General features: G+C 57.4%; 1 protein-coding gene across 2 annotated transcripts in view; it reads left to right on the top strand.

The window, feature by feature from the left end:
• Positions 1-5,896: 5,896 nt before the first annotated feature.
• Positions 5,897-17,108, top strand: part of Ass1 (argininosuccinate synthase 1) — a 46,632-nt gene continuing 35,420 nt past the window's right edge. Inside the window, exons 1-5 of one of the 2 annotated variants that reach the window (XM_047524727.1) lie at positions 5,897-5,992; positions 10,503-10,561; positions 12,235-12,344; positions 13,943-14,011; positions 15,502-15,690. In XM_047524727.1, coding sequence (XP_047380683.1) covers positions 12,240-12,344; positions 13,943-14,011; positions 15,502-15,690 — 363 coding nt within the window. In that variant the 5' untranslated portion in view covers positions 5,897-5,992; positions 10,503-10,561; positions 12,235-12,239. Of the gene's footprint in view, positions 5,993-10,502; positions 10,562-11,119; positions 11,253-12,234; positions 12,345-13,942; positions 14,012-15,501; positions 15,691-17,108 lie in introns of those variants that run through there. The other variant, XM_047524728.1, reaches the window with a different exon arrangement.

Below are 17,108 nucleotides of genomic sequence, written 5' to 3'. Positions count from 1 at the left end.
TGTGTTCCTCTTGGTGGGAACTGGCAACCTGAGGTCCATCCTGGAGGCCACTCTCTGTTTCTGGGGCTACTGCCCCGGCGTGGGCAGTCATACAGTGACTTCTGGTGCCAACCTCAAGATGACTGCAGGGTGACATCTTGAAGTGTCTACACATTCAGGCCCCTCCGTGACCAGCAGGTGCAGAGAGAGCGTTGGGTGGTGGGGGACAGAGGCAGAAGGCAGGGAGAGGCCTCTCTGTGATCATGTGCACAGGCTGCACGCAGGTCTGTAGCTTGCTGGGAGACTTGATTCTATGAAATCCATTGAGCTTGTCCTTTGGCAGCTCAGACAAGTGGTCACAGAAGTCAGAACCAGTTGCTGAAAGCTCCGTCCTTGTCACTGATACCAATCCAATAACAAGGACGTGGTTTTGAAAAAAAGGAAAAACTAGCGAAGGAGAAACACAGGGGCCTCCTGTCCCAGCGGCTGTGATTCTGCCCATCAGCTTTTAAAGAGTGACTGGAAGGCTCTGTTCCACATGTTCTCTGTTGGAGTGTGGTTCACTTGTTGACTGGGAGATAGTCATGTCTGAGATCTTCAGGTGCCATCCCCAAAGTCTGGATGGCTTCGTTCCTATGGTGGGTGTGTTCTCAGGGACAGATAACTGCCTAGGATGGGAAGAAAGGCAAACCTGTTTCCCCTGGGGAGAGATCGGGGAGGAGCCGGGAGAGAGGAAGAGAAAGAAACACGTCCATCTTAAAAATAAGTTGCGTGGCAGAGCAGCCAGGGCTGTATTCAGAGCATAAAGTGGACACTGGTACAAACCCACCCTGGGAAAAGCCACCCTGGATGCCATGCCCTGGAGGGTCAGCTGAACACAGGCAGGAAGTCAGCTGAGGTGTGTCCCTCGGGCACAGGTGGGGTGATGGTCTAGGCCAAGCCCGGGGCAGTGGAGGTGGGAGCAAGGCCGGGCCTTGTGTTCTGTCTGTTGCTGGAGATGTCAGGCCTCTGCCATGTGCCAGCATGACAAGGCATGGCCAGGACTGGCCCGGCCAGGAGGGGAGGGGTCAGGGAGCATCTCCAGGGAAGAGCACGTGCCAAGACCACTCGGAAGGACAGAGTCTGACCTATGGCAGCAACCTCACGCAGGCCACCCAGAAGGAGCACGGGGGTGAGGACCCAGGAGGCGGAACACGCCTCTGGCTTTGACCCAAGAGGGAGGGGGACCCCCAGAGTCTTTTCTTTAACAGATCATTTCATTCATTACTGTTTCAGTATATGCCTCTAAAACTTGACAATTAAAAAAATAACTACAAGGGGCTGGGGTCGTGGCTCAGCGACAGCACTGCTTGGCACATGTGAGGCACTGGGTTCGATTCTCAGCATCGCATAGAAATAAATTTTAAAAAATAAAGATCCATTGACAACTAAAAGAAATGTTTTAAGTTACTACAATATCATTAGTATTACATCTAAAAAAATCAATACTCATTCCTTGCTGCCATCAGTATTCAAACTTCCAATTACTCGTTAAGTTATTTCTTTAGCTCTTAAAAAAATAGGATCCAAATAAAGTCAACACATGGTGATTGATTATATTTTTATATCTCTTTTAACTGAAAGGTTCCCCCACCTCCCTCCCTCCCTTTCTCTCTCTTTCCTTCAAAATTTTAAAATCCAGCTGGGCAGGCAGCACACACCCATAATTCCAGTCACAAGGGAGGCTGAGGCAGGAAGATCACAAGTTTGATACCAGTCTTCGCAACTTAGCAAGACTCTGTTTTCAAAATAAAAAGGGTTAGGGAAGTAGCTTAGTGGTAAGGCACCCCTGAGTTCAATCCCCAGTACCACAAAAATTAAAATAAAATTCACTTTATTGAGATATGATTATTCTAGGAATGCAAGGTTGATTCAAATCCTGAAAACCAATGTAATTCATCACATTTATAGAAGTAAAGGAGAGGGGCTGGGGAGATAGCTCAGTCGGTAGAGTGCTTGCCTTGTAAGCACAAGGCCCTGGGTTCGACCCCCAGCACCCAAAAAAAAAAAAAAAAAAAAGTAAAGGAGAAAATTGAATGATGATTTCAATAAATATAGAAAAGGTGGCAAAATTCAGTACTACTTATTATAAAAACTTTCAACACATTGGGAATAAAAAAAATCTATGAGAGAACCACAACTAACAACATACTGAGTGGTTAAAGACCACTTCTCCCTAAGATCATGAACAGGGCAAGGATAGCTACTCTCACTCATTCTATTCAACAACGTTCGGGGGTGGGGGTCCTCACTGTTGCAATAAGGCAAGAAAAAAAGGCACAAAGATAATGAAGGAAAATGTAAAACTACATTATTGTCTACATAGAAAATTCTTAGGTATTTAAAAAAATCTACTCTAAGTGATTGGTGAATTTAGCAAAGGTGCAAAATTCAAGACCAATATACAAAAATCAATAGTATATGCTAGCAAGAAACAATTAGAAAATAAAAATATCATTTGCAATATCATCAAAAAATTAAAATACTCAGAAGGAAATCAGATGAAAAGTAGATAAGACCTGTACACTGAAAACCATAAATCATTGTTCAGACAACTGAGCTAAGAAGGGTCTCTTAGAATCTCCTTTTAAACTAAGATCTTTTATACCACCCATCAAAGATACCCCAACATGCCAGGCCTTTATCTTCTTTGGATGGAAGACTTGGGCCTTTGCCTAACAGGCCTCCACCCGCAGGTTGTCCAACAAAATGTCCATTTCAGAGTTGGACACTGGAGCAACCACACCTGCAGCCACAAAACCTTGTCTCCTCTGACGTGAGAGGTGGCGTTGTTCATGCCAATGTCAGAGACCCCAGGCCTTTCCCAGGAGAGGGACATGAAGTTTCCCACCTGAAGGATGTTCACTCCACCCTGATCTATTTGGAACCTCATCAACGGAAGGAATCCGATGGGTTCTTCTAGTTTACAGGTTTAAAAGATGGTCCTGGGATTTCACATCAAGGGTCAGGTTTCTACCCTCAAATGTGTATACTTCATCACTGCATTAGAGAATTACCTCTAAAACTAAACTCACTAAAAACTAAACTAAACTAAACTGAACTCACCACAAATAAAGGCCAGAAGTCAAGATGTGGCCTCCTACAGATTGGACTTTTATGAGCAACACAATTGTGCATGCATAAAATGATTTGCATTTTTAATAAAGTGTTTGGATATTTTAATTCTGCAGAAATTTAATAAGTCATAAATAAATAGAGATATGCCATGTTCATGGGTTGGAAACTCAATGTCATTAATATGCTTACTTTCTCCCAAGTCAATATACATATTTACTGCAATCAAAGTCTCCACAGGCTTTTTATATAAACTGACAAGCTGCTTCTACTATTAATACAGAAGTGCAAAGGACACAGAATGGCCAAAACAGATTTACAATAAGTCAAAATTGGAGGAGATATACTTCAAAGCTTACGGTAATACTACAGTAAGCAAGATGGCATGGTATTGACATATAGATAGATAAGTCAATCAATGGAACAGAATCAGGGAGTACAAAACAGACCCCATTAATTTTTCAATGGGTAAAGTCTTCAATCAATGCCAGAAAAATTAGAAATTGATAAGGGAAAAAATGAACCATCAAAGAGTTTTAAGGATATATTTATATATAACCTGTTCTTACTTGAGTTTTTAAGTACTCTCTAGGTATGGGGTGGAGGAAAGATTGGAGGGACTTGAGGTAAGCAGGGGAACAAGCTGGAGATTTGAGTAAGACCTTGTAATGGCCTGAATAAGAGACAATGGTAGACAAGCGAAGGAGATGGAGCTGGAGGGAAAAGGGGCAGCCTGGAAATATTTAGAAGGTAGGAATATATCAGGTCCCAGTACCTCAGTTTCTCCATCTGCTCAGGCCCGGGTCCTACTATTTTAGAGATGTCACCCAAGATCACTTGGCTAGAAGGTGCAACCTTGAAAAAAAGAGACCTGACCTAGGTGTGGGAAGGGGACAAGATGAAGGTCAAAGGTTATGGTGGCCCCAGCCCAGCTGGGGAATCCCCTTTGACCATGCCCCACCCCAGACCCAGGAAACTGCTCTGCAGAATGAGAACTGGGGCGGGGTTAAGTGTCCACCTGGCCGAGGGTGGGGTGCTCATCCAGGAGTTGGCCAGTCTACCTGCACTAGACCTCTGCCTCTGGGAAACTGTCCACTCTGGTGCTCGGCTCCATGTGTAAGGCCCCTGGTGGCAGTGTGGGCTCCTCTATTCTCAGGAGGTAGTGATCCCACTGCCCCTCATATCACCAGTGCCTGTGCATCAGGAAGGAACTTCTGCACCAGGGAGTAAAGGTCCCTGCAGTCTGAATCCATAGAACTGGGGCCTCCAGCAGTTCAGCTCAAACCTGAGCTAGAGCAGAGGGTTTGGCTCAGAGCTTCAGTGACTGGATTCTAGTTCTGCTATGCCGCTGACTTGCTGTGTGGCCTTGGAAAAGACATAGCCTCCCTCTGTGCTACGGGTTCTTGTCTGTATAATGGGATGACAGCAGCAGCTACCTGGTGTGGGGCAGTGTTGAAGACGGAGTCTTGCCCTCCCCTCGCAGGCTGTGAGGAGGAGGAAGCAGGCCACAGTGGGAAAAGGCAGCCACAGGACTGCAGCTGAGGCTGTGTGTTCTGTGTGTCCCTCACTTGCTTCCTGTGGCTGTGCAAGGCCCAGAGTTTGATGAGGTTCAGAGCTGGTCCAGCGATGGGCCCAGGGGCAGCTGTCACACGGTTTTCCTGGCAGGAGGGTTCTCAAGTCAGCCTCCTGGTCATTATGGGCCACAACCTGGCTTAGGGTACCTGAAGGCTAGGGCGTTCATGAGGGTCCCAAAGCTGTGGTCTTGTTTGTGAATTGGTCACAGACCTTTCCCTTCTAGGACTCTCGGTTACTGTCCCTGACCAGGGCTGGAGTAACAGGGCAGCAGTGTGAGGGGAGGGGACAGGCACTGACGGGAGGGACTAACGTGGCAGCAGCTGGGTGAGGTGTAGGCTCCCTCCTGCTCCAGGTCAGAGAGCCTTGAGGACAGAACCTTCTCCTCTGGGGCCAGTCCCAGCTGTGGAGCAGTGGCCTTGGCCAGGCCCCTGGGACCTGCTGTTGAACTGCCGCGCGGTTGCAGTGCCTGCTGCCGGGGCTGCAGACCAGACGCCCGTCACAACTGCAGGTTTCATTTTACAAGGCGGAGGCTTCACCTCTGTGAACCTCAACCTTCCGCGCTGCCCAATGGGTCAGTGGTCGGCCAGACTTTTATTCACCGTTTACTGGGTGCCCTGGGGAATTTGGTCAGGTGCCAGGTTCTGGGGAAACAGCCAGGATCTGTCATCCCTGAGCTGAGGGATGCAACCCAAGCCTCCAGGGCCAGCGCCACCCTCTTCTCTCCTCCGCACCTGGGCTCGGGCTCAGGGCTCGTGTGGGGGAAGGGAGGGGATTTCAGGGCTGCAGAAAGCGCCTGGGGCCCAGCGGCATGGGGAAAGGCGAGCACGACGCTCTGGCTTGGGCAACATTTATTCCCGCTCTCGCCTCCAAGCGCTTTGAACACGTCCCAAGTGCCAGGCGGCAAGTCTCTAGCAAGACGGCCGCGATCACCCTGCCTGTTACGCAGGTTCCAGCCACCGCCGCCTTCGTAGGCGCCACCAGCTCGCAGGCCAGGGCCGGAGACCCGCGCGGCGCGCGCCCACGCCCGTGCGCCCCCGGGAGGCTGTGCTGGCGCCGGGCCCGGGCTGGGGACTGGCCGGGGGAGGGGGGCGCCGAGGAAGGGGGCGGGGCAAGACGGGAGGAAGCGGCCGGGACCCGCCCACCTGCTAGTGGCTTCAAATTCTGAGAGGCTCCCGGCGGGGGCCCGGCCCGGGGCGGGGCCTGTCGCGCGCGTGCCCCCACGTGTCCCAGGTCCCCAGCCCTGCCCCCGGCCCTGTGCTTATAATCCGGGATGCGCGCTTCTCCCGGCCCTGCTCCGCCGCCTGCCACCGCTGCTTGGGTCCCGGTGAGTAACCCCGGCCCCTCCCGCTTCCCACTCTGCTCCGGGTCGCCCCCTCCCCGATCTAACCCGAGCGCGCGGCCCCCGGAACGCCAAGCACCCGGGGCTCGGGCCAGGCTGGAGCGAAGGAGGCCCACACCCGGGTTTCTGTTGCTCACACACAGGCGCCCAGCTCCTGGTTCCCCGGGCCTGGGGCACCGGTTGGGGACCAAGTCTCGGGGTCTGGGAAGTAGGTCAGGTTGTTTGTCCCCTGTGCGAGCTGAGGTCCTTTCTGGATTTTTCCCTCTGGGTTTGACTTTCTCTGTGCAGTGAAGCCCCCAGATGGAGACCTTGGGAGTTCAGGGGTGTGGGGCTCCCTATCCAGCCTCGACTCACCATCTGCCCCCACCTGTTTTTCTTGGAGTGAAACCGCAATGCCAGCCAGGGCCGCACCCTCGCCCTCTGGGTCTTGGTCGCCGACTTTCCCCAAGACTCAGTTTACCCTGGGAAGATAGAGACACCGGGACCCTGACTACCTGACTTGGGTGTGGTTGGGTTCCTTTCCCTGCAGGCTCTCCTTGGGGGGATCCTCCCTACCAGTTTCCTGCTGGCCCTGGGCTGGGCTCTGTGGGAGGGGCCTCTCCGCAGGAAATGTCCGTCCTCTGGGTTGTTGCCTTTGGCCCCTGGGCGGCTGCACCCTCCAGGGAAGCAGGGTCATTGTGAAATGGAGGAAAATCCTCTTCCATTTTGCCAGGGCTCATTCTGAGGAGAGCCAGTGACAGCCCTCAGTGTTCCCCTCTGTGAAATGGAGCCGTTTGCTCCCAAGCAGCTGGACCTGGCTGTAGGTGTCAGGGCAGGAACAAACCTGTCCTTTCCCCAGGGATAGACCAAGAGAGTCCTGGACTTTGATCCCTCCCTCCCAGCTCCGACACCAGGCCAGTGACTGGAGAGGGGAGTCAGGCCTGGATCATCCCCCAGCTGCAGGGCTCGCTTCTGTGTGTTGGAGCGGACCCAGGCCAGGCTGGGACTCGGGACACATTCGGAGATGGCAGGAGGCTGTCGAAGGACTCTGGAGACTGCCGAGGACTGTACCTGGGTCCCATGCTCACTGTGTCTGGGAATGTAGATGCAGAACAGGGAAGGAGACCCGTCCCTGTCCTAGGGTGGGTGTGATGAGGGTGGAAGACGGTAGGGGCAGAAATGATCCCAGGGGATGGGAACTTTGGCTCTGGGTAGCAAATGGCATCCTCTTCCTTCCAAACTCCCTCCCCCTTCAGTCTCCCTCCACATTCCATCTAGGGCAGAGGAGCCTGGGGAGGGATCTGGCCAGCCCCTGGAGGACCACCTGTACACCACGCTGAAAAGTAATTCTTTTCCTGCTCAGTGGAAGTGCCCAGTGAGCAGGTGGTGAATCCTGCCCCTGAGCTCCTGTACAGGACCAGGTGGGGAGGTGGGGGGGAGCAGGAAAGACCCCCACCCTAAGCAGTCTCAGCCCCCCCTGAGTACTCACATGCCCCACCATCTGCATGTCTGTCCTGGGCTTGTGAAATCAGGTGCCCCAGGAGACTTGGGGTGGAGCCAGGTCCAGACCCACCTGCTGAGCCAGCACTTTCCCATGACCCATCTCTTCTTCACCCGGGGTCCTGGGAGGCTGGCCAGGAGAGCCAGATGCCTTCATCGGCACTGAATGCACAGCCCCTGAAGTGAGCGACTTGCCTGTGGGCACCCATGTGGAAAGAGGCTCCTCGCTGGAATTCAGGGTCTGGGCTCTGATTTCTGCTGGAGCAGAGTGGATCTCCCAGGCCCTGGCTCCCCACTCCTGCAGGGCCGGCCCCTCCCTGGACCTGGCGTAGGCCTTAGGCACTTTTCTATTAGAATAAATGAACAATGAGTCAATGAACTCTTTCCTCCAGGTGTTCCCAGGAGAGGCTTGAACGTCTCTTACCAGGCTCCAGTGTACCTTTTTAGTCCCCTAGCTGCTATCTTGGGGGATTTTCACCCAAAACTTTCCCAAAATAACCCAAGCCTGTCAAGTGAAAGTCAAGCTGGATGCTGTGGGAGGGCCGTGCGCCTCCTCCTGCCAGTGTGCAGAATCGCAGCCTAGCTCTATCAGACACGGCAAATCCAGGCAGCCCGCAGGAGCCGAAGTCCTAGGACGAAGAAGCCCCAAGTAGGAGACAATCTGCCGGCCCAGGTGGAGTCAAGGTTTTTTTAAATAAAATTGTAAAAGAGCCGGAGTGTTAGCAGCCGCAGTGCTGAGCGGCAGGGTGCAGGGCATACAGAGAAAGAACAGGTGGGGCCGGTGAGTCCTGGGACCCTTGTGTGTGGAAGTGGACCTGGGGTCTCCTAGGGGACAGGGAGCCGCGTTGGGCAGAGTCAGTAGAAAGCAAACAGTCTGCAGTCAGCCTGGGCTTGAGGTCACCAGCCCGCGACCGGGCACATTGCTCCTGAGGCCGGGAAATGACGTGTGTGTGGCTGAACGCAGCCTCGGCTCTGGTCACTCCTGCTCTGACATTTTAGAGCCCCATGAGCTTTCCGCTGTGCTGAGGAAGTGCTTGGCTGGCCTGGCACGTGTTCCCTGGGCCCTGGCCAGGTGGCTCTGTCTGGGGCCACAGAGAATGCCCTCTGCCTTGCCAACTAAGGCCAGGCTGGCAGGCAGCTTGACACGAGCTCACCTTCCCCATGTCCCAGGCATCTTCTGGCAAAGGCTGTCTGCACTGGCCTTGGAGCTGGGAGGCAGTGGGCACGTGCCTGGGATCTGGAAAAACCTGCCCTGGGCCCTTCCTGGGTGGGGAAGCCTGACTTCAGACAGGATCTGCAACCTCCTCGCTGGGAAGGAAGCCAGTGTCCTGGGCTGCCTGAATCAAGGGGCTTCAGATTGTTGTGCAGATGGGGAAACTGAGGCCTAGGGAGTGGGGGACTGGCCCAAGGTCAGCTATGGCGGTGGTACCGAGTGTTCAGTGAGCTCGGTGATTCCCCAGCATCTCTGTGAATCCTCACCACCTGCCCCGTGGGGGTCGGCCATTCCCAGCCCCGTTTTGCGGATGAGCAGCCATGCTGACAGGGTTTCAGGGACCCAGGTCTGGAGGCCGGAGTCAGCGCCCTGCCTGCGGAGCCCACGTGCTCTCTGGGCGCCAGCTGCTGTTCCTTTCCTCCCCAGCTTCCCCACCCAGACTCGGGCCTCAGCGTCTTTTCCTTTGCCTCAGGCTGCAGCCTCCTTACACACAGGGACTGTGGTGGCTGAGGGAGGAGGGTGTGTTACCAGGTGTCCTACTGCATGGCTTTCCCAGCCCGCCTGGCCAGCTGGTCTCTGAGCGCACACGCAGGCCCGAACGCAGCACGCATGTACGTGTGTGTGCACAAACACATCCTTGCACAACCCCAAACACACATGCACACACACGCACACTCCCAGGACCCACCTCCAGGCTCACCGAGGCGTGCATGCACACACGTTCTTTCCTAGGTACACAATCCTGGGCGCTCACCGTACCCACACACGTGCGTGGTCAGGAACACGCTCCTAGGTGCGTGCATTCCTTCACGTGGCTCTCCGAGCGAGGCTCACGCCCACACGGCAGGCATAAGGGCCCCTGGTCTCTGATTGAGAGCCTGTAGCAATTCCCCACTGCAGGGGATCCCAGCCCTGTGTTTGCAGGGAGGCTGAACTGCAGAGAGCAGCCCTGTTGGTCACGTTCTCAGTACCTGCCACGTGCACCTGAGAGGTGATCTGTGCACCTGAGAGGTGATCTCGCTCTCCTGGAGGGAGGGGGGCAATGGGAATTCAGCTGCTCCGATGGGAGAAGCACCATGGATCCAGTGGGGCAGAGCGGGGCCTGTAGTGGGGTGGTCTGTCTCCCGGGGCTGCCCTTCCCTGCTCCCAGGTCCTGGCTTGGCTCCAGGTGCCTTTGGGTGGGGGCAGAAGCAGAGGTGTCTCGGAGAGAGGGGTGAATCTCCCTGGCTCTAGCCCACCCCAGCCACCCAGATGTCAGCACCCGGCTCCCGACCACACCCGGCCTGATGTTTCCCTCCCAGAGAGGGCTGATGTGCATCTAGGTCCTGGTTCCGCACTTACTAGCCAGGCGAGGCTTGGGCAAGTTCCTTAACCCAAGCCTCAGTTTCCTTGTCTCTCAAGTGGGGGTAACCCCTGAAGGGAGGGCTGTGCACGAGATGGAGATTTATTACCGGGACTGTGGTGGCATTTCACGAGTGTGTGCGCTTGTTGAAACTTGAGGAAGTGGACACTTTAAACATCTGCAGCTTATTGTGTGCTAATTAAAGAACTGCTTTTAAAATAGGCTGTGGGATGTTAGCGCGCACCCTCCCGCACCGCTGGCCCCAGAGCTCCAACTCAGGGCGGGAGGGAGAAACACGTGCCTGAGAGCCTCCTGGGGCAGGGGGCAGGAGGCTGCCGCTGACCAGTGGCTCTGAGGCTCTGGGCCACCCACATCTCCCGCTCAGGCCGCTGTGGCAGGTGCAGGGCTTCATGTCACCTGGGTCCCCGTGCCAGGAAGCTCATCACTTTTTGCTTCTGCAGAGTGATTCAGTCTTCGAAAACAGATTTTGGACACCAGGAACCCCTACCTCCAGTCCCAGGTACTTCCGCCCTCGGTCCTTCCTGCCTCCCTCTCCCTCCGTCCCTCCATCTTGCATGGCCCGGTGCCTGGCTTGGTTGCCATGGGCACTGGTTGCTGGCTCCGAGGTCATGGCCTGCTGAGTCGCTCAGGTCGGGGCAGTCTGACCCAGCTGGCGGGTGGTCGGACGCCTAGTGGAGGTGAGAGTTGGCCTGAGAGCAGAGTCACCTCCCTGCCCCACTGCACTGTTCCCTGAGGCCTTTCCCCTTCTGAGCCCAGGCGCAGTGGCCTTCGAGACCCGGGGCTGGCTGTCCGGGCCCTGTGGGAGGTGTCGGGATGCACGGCCCCCTACTCAGGGTACGTGTCCGCCTGCAGCACAGGCTGGGCGACCTGGGAGAGCCGCTTCCTCTCCACACTTCCACACTTCCAGGCACGAGACTGAGACGCCCAGACGGCAGCGCATGCGGGGAGCCTCCTGGGCCCTGCGTGTCTGCAGAATGTCCATGACCTTTACAGGAGTGTCTCCTAAGGACCCGCGGCTGGCTCTGCCCTTGGTGGAACTCCAGTGCAGATGCTTAGACCCAGACAAGTGCCCCACAAATGCAGGACGCTGGGCCTGGGTCTGCGTCTGGCCTTGCTGCCTGCCTGCCTGCCTAGCCACCTGGGCGGTTGAGCCGCCTCTCAGACCCTCGGTTTTCTCTTCAACTACGTGGGTAAAACAATTGCATCTGCCTTCAGGGCCTCATGACGGGTGCTGGGACAGGTGGGGGGCTGAGGGAGGGTCTCTGGCCAAGGAAACAACAGCTGGGAAGGCAAGGCCACAATGACCACGGTGCCTTCTGTGCAGCTGAGGCGTGTCCCTGGGGATCCCTGGTTACAGAGGTGTCCTGCCTCTGCCCATCTCCCTCCCCTCCAGGCCTGTTTCTCCCTCCCCTCCAGGTCTGTGCACCCTGGCTGTGGGTCTCTAGCCCTCCCTCCTGGGCATGTGCAGAGTTGAGCCCATGGTGGTGGCTCAGGGCCCCTGGGTGGGGGGGTCCCCCCTTAGAGGAAGTTGCATTTGAAAACCACTAAATGCCTAAAATTCCGAGGTATGAAGGAGAAGGCCCGGTGAGTGCACCTGCCCAGCACCTGTCCACAGGTGGGGGCCGCACTGCACAGGCACAGCCCGGGTTCTGCAGCCAGACGCTTGCTCTGTGACCTCGAACTGCTACTTCTGTGATCTTGACCCCGACCGCTCTGAGGCCTGCTGTCTGCCTCTCCAGTAGGAGGACGGCACCTACTTCCAGGGTCACCGTGGGGGTCCAGGACCTCCACAGGGCCCCCCTTGCTGTGGCAGCTGTGCCTGGCCACCTGCCAGCCCTGCTCGCACCTCCCTGGTGCTTCCTCCAGCCGGCCTTCCTCCAGAGGCTCAGCCTCAGGGGCCTCGCAGCGGCCGGGGATTGGCCGGGAGAGACGCCTCCCCCGCCAGCCCCACGACCTGCCTGCGTCAGCGTTCCCAGGCCCCAGCTGGCGTGTGCAGAGGGGTGCAGGGTCAGGGTCCCTGGGGCGGGGAGGAGGCAGGAAGGGGAGCGTTCTGTTCCTACCCCGGTGGCAGCCTGTCCAGGGGATGAGGCTGCCCAAGGCCGGGGTGGCCAGGAGGGAGCCGCTTGCAGGCGCTGGCTCCGGGCGCTCAGGGTCCTCCTCCGCTCCCTCTAGACAAGATGTCGGGCAAAGGCTCCGTGGTCCTGGCCTACAGTGGTGGCCTGGACACCTCCTGCATCCTCGTGTGGCTGAAGGAGCAAGGCTACGATGTCATCGCCTACCTGGTGAGGAGGAGCCCTGCATGTCTGTCTTTCTGCCCGTGTGTCCCCGGCCCCCAGCCCACCCCGCACCTCTGCTCTGGCCGTCGCCACGCTGGTCCGAGCCTGCCTTCCCCTTGCTACACCTGCCTGGGTCAGAACTGGGAAGACAGCTTGTCCATGGGCAGCCTGCTCGGAGAGGGGCCCTGGGCTTGGACATGGGACTTGGTCCTCCCTTCCCTGTGGTTGCCACCAGCCCCCAATAATCGGCACGTTGTAGAATCCTGAGCGGGAGGGCCCGGGTCCCGGCTCCGTGGGTGCAAACAGGTCGTAGGAAGAGGTGTTGGTGAAGCCACTCCCCAGCCAGGGGCTGCACCCAGCATCCTGCTCAAACCAGCTCCACTTCTGAAGAGCTTGGCTCTCCACGTGGCTGTGCTTTTCAGGGCTCTTGCCTGAGAATTCTAGAAATCCAACTTAAAACAGCTGAAGAAAAATAGAAAGAAAGCAGAAACACCAAAGCAGTACTTGGTTCACATAACTGAGAAGTCCAGGGGATGGTGGCTTCAAGTAAGGCTGGATCCAGGTGACCACCCAGGTCTGCCGCCGCTTTACCTGGCTTCTTTCTTGGCCTCTCCATGGGGCAGCCAGACTTCCAGCAGGCACCATCATAGTCTGGCTTTCCAGAAAAAGGAGGGCCTGCCCAGAGATCAACAGTGGCCCCGAGGGTCTTCTCGTCGGTCCAGTCATGGCCCACCACACACTTGTCACCATGGCTGTGTCTAGGGGACTAGGCTAGGGTCACAGTGAGTAGGAAATGTGATCTGTTCCCCTCCATCCCTGTGGAAAGGGCCCCCTAGGCGAGAAGATTCTCTTTCCAGAGTGAGGATGGTGCCCTGGTGCCAAGCGTGGCGTGTGCACAGCCGATAAGCCAGATCTAACTGCCCTGCCCGTTACTCAGGTGGGAGCGGGAGGCCAGGCAGGGGGAGCGCCGTGCAGGCTGCCAGCCAGGAGTGACGGCCACAGTGTCCAGTGGATGCACAGAGCCCCGGGCACGTTCCTCCTGCAGAGGCAGCACTGGCCCCCCCGCGTCCTGCAGGGCAGACTGAGAGCTGAGTGACCTCAGGCAAGCACCTGCAGGTGGGCTCTGGGGAGATTCCGGTCTGGTGAGCAGAAAGCAGAGGGCTAGGGTTCAGGCGGGATCTGGGCAGCAGGCCCAAGGCCAGCCAGAGTCTAGCGGAGCAGTGGACAGCGGGAGTCCACACCAGGCTGCAGGGACAGGGCTGGGAGCCCCTGAGCAGGCCTCTGCCTCCTGCTCAGGAAGGCAGGCCACAGCCTGGTGTGGGAGGTGAGCCTTGGCGCTGCCCAGGGAGCGATGGCTGGAGGGCACCGTGTGCCCAGGGCAGCTCAGCCAGACCTGGGGACTGACCCTCTGGCACGCCAGCTGTCCAGCCCCAAGCAGGAGCCACTGCGGCACCCAGCCACTCTGCCCACTCCTCCCTGCGTGGCCTTGGCCGTCAGCGGGACCCCGGGCTTGGTGTGGATGGCGCTTGTCAGTTCAGCCAGGAGCCGGTCTCCTCTCCCACCTCCTCTCCCGGACTCACTGGCCTCTCACCTCTGCTCCTCAGGCCAACATCGGTCAGAAGGAAGACTTTGAGGAGGCCAGGAAGAAGGCGCTGAAGCTGGGGGCCAAGAAGGTACGGGGGGTGGGCAGGGCAGCAAGGGCGCGCCTGCCCCAGGACCCTGTCCCCAGTGTCCCCTCCAGGCTGTCCTCTGGATGCCAGGAGTGAGGCTGTGAATGCCGCAGTCTTCCTGCCTCCCCAGCGCTCTCCCTCCCACCGACCTGCCCATCCCTCTCCTGTCCATCCGTCTGCGCATCCCTCCTTTGTTTCTCTGACCATCCACTCCTACATACAGACATCTCTCCATGTACCCATTCACCTATCCATCCATCTGTCCATCCATCCATCCATCCATCTGTTCATTCATCCATCATCCATCTGTCCATCTGTCTGTCCATCCATCCATCCATCCATTCACCTATCTGTTCATTCATCCCTCATCTGTCCATCCGTCCATCATCCATCCATCCACCCACCATCTACCCACCCATTCACCTACTATTCATCCATCCATTTGTCCCTCCTCCCATCCATCCGTCCACCCATCGTGCACCTGTTCGTCCATCCATCCATCATTCGTCCGCCTGCCCATCTCTCGTTTCTCTGTCGACCTGCTCAGCCTTCCATCTGTTCAACTCCGGTTGAGTTCAGCGTTGATCTTGCATCTAGTGGTGTGGGCAGCAGGCCCCTTACTGGTGCTGGCAAATATGGTGGACAGGGGCAGCACGGCCCCCGTTCACGTGTACCCAGCGCAGTGTATGAATTGCCTTCCAGGAGGAGGACCTTCCCATTCATCCCCACCTGGAGGAGTGGGCAAGGGTTACAGCAGGGATGGCGGGAAAGAGGCGAGCCCCTCCCCCTCTGTCCCACCTGCCTGGGCAGAGTGGCCCCTGGGCAGGCCCCGCTGCATCCTTTGCCCTGGGTCCCTCTCCACTCTTACCTGTTTGCACTTTGGTCTGTTTCCGTGTGTGTGGCATTAGGGTTCACCTACCATTGCTCTTGCACCATCCATGTGAACGTCACCACAGTAAAAAAGCAGATGACAGGTTACTGTCATCATAGGATGATGTCCCCACAGTCTCCCTGAAGGGGTCCTGGGACCCCTGGTGTGCATCTTGAGAAGCATTCCTTTCTCAGCCGGGCACTGTTCACATGTGCCTGGCCACACTCTGCATTGTAGGATGTTTAGTGACATCCCCAACCTGGCAACTGTGACAACCAGAAATATCTCAAGATATTGCCAAATGTCCCATGGAACAGAACCACCCCTTCGTTATCTACTGCTCTCGATCTTAAATGGCACTAAGTTCCACCTTGGGGAGAATTTAGGAGCCACGTCCCATTTTCACCAGATGGTGTGTTGGATTGACTAGCAATGTCTGCCATGGGCGCAGGAGGGAGTTTGCTGGGATCCACTGGTGATGTCTGCTACAGCTGCGGTGGGTGGGGAGGGGAAGAGTGGGGTACAGCGTGTCACAGATATCAGCCACCAGTATGTGGCCCGTCTGTGCTCAGATTGGGCCCCATCCTTGCCGAGGTCCCTCTCACGGGCCCCTGTCCCACAGGTGTTCATTGAGGACGTCAGCAGAGAGTTCGTGGAGGAGTTCATCTGGCCTGCCGTGCAGTCCAGTGCTCTGTATGAGGACCGCTACCTCCTGGGCACGTCACTGGCCCGACCCTGCATAGCCCGCAAGCAAGTGGAGATTGCCCAGCGGGAGGGAGCCAAGTATGTGTCCCACGGGGCCACAGGCAAGGTGAGGCCAGGACCGTGAACTCGGGAGGGCAGGTGGAGGGAGGAGGGGACGGAGGCCGGCCAAGGCGACGGCAGCCAGGGTGCTGGCCGACCGAGCAGTCCAGGCTAGGCCTGGGTCAGCGTGGGGCGCGGCGCGAGGGCCACTCTGACAGCAGATCCTGTGCTGCTGTGCCTCGCCTGAGTCCTGTGCGGAGGGAGCCACGTCCCCTCGGGTAGCAGACTGGACCCAGGCCTGGTGGAGTTGCAGAGCGTCGTCAGAAGGGGCAGAGACCCGAGTGGGCAGAGGGTCAGAATCAGGGTTCCCCAAGCCGGGGCCCTGGACGACAGAAGCACCTGCCTGGCAGTTCAGGAGGCCGGAGTCCAAGGTCGGGGGTCCGCAGGGCCTGCGCCTCTGCAGGCTCTGGGGAAGGGTCCCTCCCGCCCACCCAGCTCTGGCCTGGCTCCTTGACTGTGGGGACGTCACCGCCACCCCAGTGTCACATGCCTCTTCTCCTGGCTCTTCACGGGGCCTCCCCTGTGCACATGCACATGTCTGTCCCTGTCCTTCCTCCTTTTTATAGGGACCCCAGCCTCATTGCTTTAGAGCCACCGTCAGGATGTCCTCTTAAACTGGTCACGTTCCGAGGTCCTGGGGTCATGCCCTCACACCCGCCACCTCTGCCCGCGAATCCCCGGGCAGCCTGCGGAGGACCCCATGGCTCAGGCAGGACGGGCTTCAACGAGCTGTCCCCACGGGGCAGGGCTGGGAGCCAGGGTCCCCAGTAGCGCTGGCAAGGGTCACGGGACGTCACAGAGACTCGATCACGGGCTCTCGCGGGGGTGGCACCGCAGCAAGGTCTACGGCTCTGATTCTCCCAGCGCCGGGGCTGCCTCGCCTGCTGCAGGCTGGGGGACAGGGACACAGGCAGCTGAGCTCAGGATGGGGAAGCCATGGGTTGAGGGTGGCCTCGAGGGTGTCCTTGCAGAGTGCCGCCCACCACGGTGGCACTGGCCGTCCTTGAGAGCTCAGGTGTGCATTCTGTCTCTCGGACGCTAGTCCAGCTGGCCTGAGCCGGGCGTCTGTCCAGCACTGGGTGCCTGTGAGCACAGGCACAGTGGACCCTGGGGCCTCTGCCAGCCCTTGGGGAGCCCCTGTCCTAGCAACTCGAGATGAGGCAGCTGGAGGGACTGTGCCAGGAGAGCCGTGGGGAAGGGCCGTCCTTCAGAGCTTGGCCCTGAAGGTGGATGAAACCAGGGTATGGGAACAGTGTGCAAGTAGAGGGAACAGCCTGGGCAAAGGCTTAGAGACAAGAGGCTCTGAACGATGGTCTTTCTGGTGTCACCAACCAAAAGCTGTGGCTGTGGGAGAAGCAGTGGGGGGTCCAGCAGGGGCAATGCTAGGGGGTTGGCTGTGTCCTGAGTGCAGTGGATTGGGTGGCG

The sequence above is a fragment of the Sciurus carolinensis genome, chromosome 14, assembly GCF_902686445.1.
Source record: "Sciurus carolinensis chromosome 14, mSciCar1.2, whole genome shotgun sequence".
NCBI classification, from domain to species: domain Eukaryota; kingdom Metazoa; phylum Chordata; class Mammalia; order Rodentia; family Sciuridae; genus Sciurus; species Sciurus carolinensis.
The sequence above is the reverse complement of the archived record's forward strand: the minus strand, read 5'-3'. Positions and strand labels throughout refer to the sequence as shown.